General features: G+C 42.9%; 1 protein-coding gene across 1 annotated transcript; it reads left to right on the top strand.

Annotated features, from left to right (window-relative positions):
• Positions 1–268: 268 nt before the first annotated feature.
• On the top strand, positions 269–5,179 carry LOC133377966 (olfactory receptor 9G4-like). Its single transcript, XM_061612752.1, has 2 exons — positions 269–1,207; positions 4,982–5,179. The coding sequence occupies exons 1-2, from the start codon at positions 269–271 to the stop codon at positions 5,177–5,179; spliced, it is 1,137 nt and encodes a 378-aa protein (XP_061468736.1).
• Positions 5,180–6,686: the final 1,507 nt, after the last annotated feature.

Here is a 6,686-nt window from a genome sequence, read left to right as displayed (position 1 = left end):
CTTCAGACAGCACTGGCCAAACATATTGGGTGCACATTATGTGATGATGGTATGGTGAGATGCACACCTTTACATGACACCTTCCTGTAAAAGCAGTGCACCTTAAATATTTGCAAGACATCTCAAAAACAAAAACGAGAACAGTTTTGTCAATAAGCAAAATAATGCCAAACAGGCATTTTCTGATACACTCTATATATACCATTGAGGTGAAAGCGAACTTTTCCATTCCTCTTCCCTGTACCGACAGGTGATACCTCTGGTGATAATGGAAACAGACGGAAACCACACACTACTTACCAGCTTTGTCTTGGTGGGTTTCACAACAGATCCACTCTTGCGGATCATCCTCTTTGTGCTTTTCCTGGTATCGTACACTCTAACCCTGACTGGAAACCTGGGTCTCATGACACTGATCTACCTAGATTCCCGCTTGCACACACCCATGTATTTCTTTGTGGGCAGCCTTTCTTTCCTGGATATCTGGTACTCCTCAGTCTACACTCCCCGGATCCTGTCTGACTGTGTGTCCAAGAGCAAGGCCATCTCCCTTGCAGGCTGTGCAGCTCAGTTCTTCTTCTCAGCTGGCTTAGCCTACAGCGAATGCTTCCTGCTAGCCGCAATGGCCTATGACCGCTACGTGGCCATCTGCAACCCACTCCTCTACGCCACTGCCATGCCCAGGAAACGCTGCATCCAGCTGGTCATTGGGTCTTACGTGGCTGGCTTTGCTAATGCCGTTGTGCATACAGGCAACACTTTCCGCCTACGCTTCTGCGGGAACAACATTATCAACCACTACTTTTGCGATGCGCCACCACTTGTGAAGATGGCCTGTAGTGATACTCAGATCTATGAACTCATCCTGTCCACAGTCATTGGTTGCAACGTGCTGATAACCACTGCTCTCATCCTGGGCTCCTACATGGGCATCGTGGCAGCCATCATACGTATCCGTTCAGCTGCAGGGCGGCGCAAGGCCTTCTCCACTTGCTCTGCCCACCTCATCTCTGTCTCCCTCTTCTATGGCTCCATCCTTTTCATGTATTCCCGACCCAGCTCCCAGCACACTCCAAACTGGGACAAGGCAAATGCACTTTTCTACACAGTGGTCAACCCTTTGGTCAACCCCTTGATTTACAGCTTGCGCAACAAAGATGTGAAGGCAGCCTTCAAGAATGTCCTGGGGAGACTTCCGGGAAGGATTGCTTCGCTTGTGCCTGCCTCTGAGATGAGCTCTTGTCTCAGAGGAAGCTTTTTCAGTTTTAAAACCAGTCAAAAGGTTTTTTTTGACTGGTAAAAACTTTCTCCCAGGCAAGGGAGAAACGAAGAGATCATCCACAAGCTTCGTTGTGTTTGTTGGGGGACTTGAATTCATTAGGATTGCCTATGAATGAAGGACCAGCCAGCAACATTGGATGGAGCCAAGGAATTTCAAGCAAGCTCAAACTGATTAAGCGAGACGTTTTTCTTTTCTTCAAAGAAAAACAGATTCTAACAGGCAAGCATTCTTCTTTCTATCCTTATCATTTGGCTTAAATTGTTGCAGTAAAGAGATCTGTTAAAAGAATCAGCAGTAAAGAATCCCTGGGTGAGTTATAACTTTTCTCTTTTATACACGGAATTAAGGCGGAAGGAAATCGAAATAGCTTATCTTTGTTTTTATTGCAAAAAGCTGGCCTGGAATTGAGAATTATAAAGATACAAACGGATGAGAGATATCTAATCTGAGGAGAAATTTTTTGATTTATATGAACTTTTGAGTATTATATGTCTGGGACTATTTTTTCTGGTCTACTTCATTTTGACGAATCTGCTTGTTCTTTATGCCACTAACTATTTGGAAGCTGTGAACTAAATTTGTTTTGCATTCTTGGACACATAAGAGATAAGGCAGTTTGTGCTGTCTACATTATGATGTCATCAGGTTTGGAATATTAACTCCTTTGTTGCTGGAAAAAGAAATAAATTGCTCTTTGCTTGGGAATAGTGCTATATTGGAAATTGAAGGGTTTTTTTTCTTCTTCTTGGTTTTAAAAATGACAATTAAGAAAGTGGCTGAGACCCTGGAAGTAAATATGTTCCAGAAAATAATGGATGAGATTGAGATAACGAAACAAGAACTTAGACATGGCAAACAAGAGATGAAAATTGAATTTGGTAAAATGAAGCAGGAGCTGAAAGAAATAGGGGATTTTATGAGAGAGGAGGTTGATGAGATCAGAGATATAACTAGACAAGCAATAGAAAAAGAAAGAAAAATTAAAGGGAAGATGCAAGTCCTGGAGATTGGAACAGATATATCAAATGTGGAACTGGAAAAAGATTTTTGGACCTTAGAGATAAAGTTTACTGTTTGGAATTCAGCGTTGTCCCTGAAGAAATTGATGAAGATATCAGAGATAAAGCTATCAATGTTTCAAAAAAATTTCTGGACTGGAATGATGTGATGGAGCTTGAAATAGAGAAAATTTATAGAATTAATTACAGATATGTGACAATGGAAAAACTCTCAAGAGATGTGCTAGTGCATTCCGTAAAAAAGAGGAACAGAGATATGACTTTACAACAACATTTCAGTAACACATTCAGAATTGATGGCAAGGAAATATTTGTGAGGAAGGAAATTCCCATCAGACTCTTATTATATGACTATGACTATGACAGCAAGATTATTATGGATGCAAGGATGGAAGATGGAAGATGGAATTAACACTGATAATGGAAGAATGGCTATTGAAATTACTGGACCTAGCAGACTTGATGAGATGGATTAATCGACATGTTTATTTGGAGAAAAATCGATGGATATATTTCTCAAGGACTGGAAACCTCTCTTTGACTTTTTGCGGAAAGAATAAAGTGATGTTAATGAGATTTGATGATTAATTAAGATAACTACTGGAGGAAAGTGATTTTGTAATATATTAAGAGACAGGTTTGTTATATAATAGACCTATAACTGATCTGCGACAAATCGGAAGTCAACATTTTATTTTATTGTATTAGTTATTAATTTGTTTTTGTTTTGTTTTGTTTTGTTTTGTTTTTTGAAATTTTGAATAAAAAAATTAATGAGAAAAAAAGAAAAGAATGTCCTGGGGAGATGCATAATGTCAAGCACTTGTCAAAAAGCTTCAATGTGACGTGACTCTTTGTGATGTTCCTGTATGTGAATGTAATGTAAATATGGTAAGTGCAGGTTTATTATAGGAAATATGGTAAGTGGAGTGAGTGAGAAGGTGGAGTACACGGGCTGTAGAATGCTGGATGATGATTGGCTGTGTGTTTGAAGGGCTGAAGGTATAAATGAGAGGATGACAGTTGAGTCGTGGTGGGTGTTGGACGGGGGTGTTGGACAGGGTGGTTGTGGACAGGGTGGTTGTGGACAGGGAGGTTGATGTGGAGAGTAAGAGGTGGCTGTTGAGAGATTGGATTGGGAGTTCTGAGGCAAATAGTAGGAATTAGGAACATAAGAGAAACATATATGAAACCATATGCTTGTCAATGAAATCTATAAGTAATCTTGTTATTCTTAGTGTTATCAATAAATATTTTCTTGGTTTACTTAAAGTAACCAAGGCTGAAGAAGAAATAGTATCGAATGGTGGCAGCGGTGCAGGAAGAGATATTGTATCAACATCCAATACCACAGAGCAACTCAGAGCTGTGAGCTTCATAGGCAAGAGGCTTCAGGGGGGTTGGGAATTACCTATACACACAGACACAAGGTATCAAAATAACCAGGAAGAGACTAAGGCACAGTCTAGAGGTTATATTGGATACACAGAGTGTTGGGTAGTGTGGTCTAGCAGGGGGATCTTTTGAGATCTGTGCTAGAGCAGAGAGAGGTAAAAATAAACACGACGATCCTGACTGCTGGTAGCCACGAGTGAGAGCGACACAGGTGGTGCCAGGGAAGGACGTCACACTCTTGTGTAAAGAATTGTGGGAATTCATCTTTTTCAGAATTGAGGCCTCTGTGTGAGAGCAAAGGTTTTTGCTGTTTCATTCCTCAGCTGCAGTTAATTAGTAGGCCTCTGTGAAGACACCTGTTTATCTCTTGAGAGCCTGGTACTCAAGGTCAGTCTAGCCTGGGAATAGAGGGGAGGACGTGCCAGTTAGGCGCGAAGACATGGAGAAGCAATACCTCATGAGAAAGCCCCCCAATTAGCTAATAAATCTGGTCTGTTACTAAGGGATTTTTCCATAAGTATAGGAATAGGATCTTCAGTCTTTGTTCCCTTGGAATCCATCTTGCCTATAGGTGGATATCCATGTGGGTTCCATTTCCATCTACTACCCAAACTGGCATCTCTCGGGAGATTCTGGAACTTACAACAAGCTACCTCAAATGAGTATAGAATAGGTTAGCTAGTTTTTTAAATTTTGTTTTGTGATAGAACTCTTTGTCTGTACTTTACCTGGGCCCTTTTTGGGTGTGGGTTTTAAGGAACCATTTTGCTGCTATTAATTGTTCACTTCTATTTTATTCAATAAAGCTACTTCTTATTTACCTGTGTGTGTTCATTGCAGGGGGAAATTGGCCCTGAATCTAGCACCTTGGCCACTGACCACAGACTACCATGTATTTAGCTATTGCCTAAAGTTCCAAGGCAAGGAGTGCTCTTTTGGCTCTTGTCTTTTGGAATCTTTGGCACGTTTGTTTCTGGGCTCTGGGTTTCCCCTGACTCAGATTGGTTAACCAGTTCAAGGGGTGGTGGCAGTCTATCTACCTTGCAGGGTGGTTGTGGCTCACTTAACCCTGGGAAGGGGAGATATTTTGCCAGGATCAATTGCTCTGGATTGGGAGCTGGGTCCTGGGATTGCATGGCGTGCCAGGTGGCTGGCCCACATGCATGGCATAGTGGCAGCAATTGGCGGGATTCGAGGCCATATTTTACTCCTGGTCAACACACTGTTGAAATAAGTGCATTTTGGCAAAATTGGTAATTGTTTAAGAGAGACTTCTATCACAAAGGGTGGTTATTTTGGGGTAGTTAACATGCCTAAGACTAGGTCCGAGTCAGCAGCAGAAGGACACGGGGCTGCTTGGAGCAGTGAGGAGGAAGAAAGCCAGCACCTCCTGGAGCCGGGACAAGGTTTGCAAGACTTGGAAGCAGGAGGTGCAGGTGCGTTCGTCCAGCCGCTGGACTTGACACCACCTGATGAAGAATAGGGGGAAGAGCCGTTAGAGCATCCTGTCTCAAGAACCAGAGGTGCTGACAGCCGAGGGAGTCGGCCTGGGTCAGTCGTTGATGAGTTCGAGGATGTACCACTTGGAATGCAGTGTTTTCTGCAAGACAAATGGAGTTTATGTCTTTGCAAATTGAAGCCATAACCGCTGAAACTGAGAGGTAATGGACCGCTGCTGGGCTGAATGTCAGCAATTGGAATGGGCTCTACAAGACCACGAATTCCAAGTAAGAGAGCAGAGAATGGAGCAAGAAAGCCTGGGAAACCTCAACAAAAACTTGTTTCCAGTTTTCCATCTTGGAGAGGATGTGCACACTTAATTCAAGATCTTTGAGCAAACCTGTGAGGATCAAAGAGTACCTAAGCAGCAGTGGATGGGGATGCTAAAGTCTCAGGCTTCTGGAGAACTGAGAGAAGTGCTAGGCACTTTGCCTAGGGCATGTGCTGATGATTTTGAGCATTTTTATGGACTCGCCAGAAAACATTCAGCCCTGTCTGCAGAGATGTGTTACCGCAGGTTGGAGGCTATGCAGAGACGGGGAAAGGAAAGTTTTGTGGCTCTAGCTTCCCAGCTGGGAAGAGCTATGGAACTGTGGATTAATGCAGCCAAAGCTAGGACCCAGGAGCACACTCAGGACTTCTATACATGTGAGTTATTTTACAAGCGGTTGCCGAAAGAATTATCCATTTTAATCAGAGATCAAAGGCCAGGTACTCTTCCAGAGGCTGGGATATTGGCTGATCAATTGGTATCTCACAGGGAAGGGAGATGGCCAGAGGCTTCCTTATGTTAAGAAGCTGGGGACTTTCCAAGGCAAGCAACCTGAGAAGGGAGCTCCAGGGATGAAGAAACTGTGGCCACAGGCAAAAGAGGTGAGAGCAAGGGAGGGGAGAAGTGGAGACGAGGCACCTACTGCCTCTTTACCTCCTAATAAAACTCCAGTGGATATCAAATGCATAGCCATGTCTTTTATAGGATAACCTTATACACGTCTACTAAGAAATAAGCCCCATTGAGCTCAATGTGATTTTCTCCCAGGTAAAACTGTACAGGGTTACAGCTTTAACCAGTTAGATGAATCTATTAGAAACCCTTTTGTTTGCCTTTGCCTAAGGTCACTTCCAGATGACCTGCCTGTTGAGCATTCATCTTCATTTGTTTAAGGGATGTTAGACAAGGTGGAATAGAGCAAGTGTTAATCTAATGCATTTTCCTACCAGCTTCCTTACTGTAAAAAGTAAATGGGGGAGAACAGGTTTGTGGTGCAAGAACACCAAATAAACTTTAATAACACAACCTGAATTTACTGGTATGTGATTGAATCCCACGCTAAAATGGTGACAACCTGAAACCACCCACTACGGATGCTCCCACTTAAGCAGGCAGTAGGTTCTGGTTTTTAATGGTGGGTGGCAGGCACTCTCTTAGAAGAGGCATCCTCCACGCTCTCACATACACAAGAAGAAGCGCCTCTTCTTAGCGGGTGCCT

This window comes from Rhineura floridana, chromosome 2 (assembly GCF_030035675.1).
Source record: "Rhineura floridana isolate rRhiFlo1 chromosome 2, rRhiFlo1.hap2, whole genome shotgun sequence".
In the NCBI taxonomy this organism is placed as follows: domain Eukaryota; kingdom Metazoa; phylum Chordata; class Lepidosauria; order Squamata; family Rhineuridae; genus Rhineura; species Rhineura floridana.
Note: the sequence above shows the minus strand (reverse complement) of the source record. Positions and strands in the feature narration are given on the sequence as shown.

Coding starts and splice junctions, on each gene's coding strand:
- LOC133377966 (XM_061612752.1), top strand. CDS start 269: ATGGAAACAGACGGAAACCACACACTACTTACCAGCTTTGTCTTGGTG. Junction 1,208..4,981: donor GGAGACTTCCGGGAAGGATT/GCTTCGCTTGTG, acceptor TCTATCACAAAG/GGTGGTTATTTTGGGGTAGT.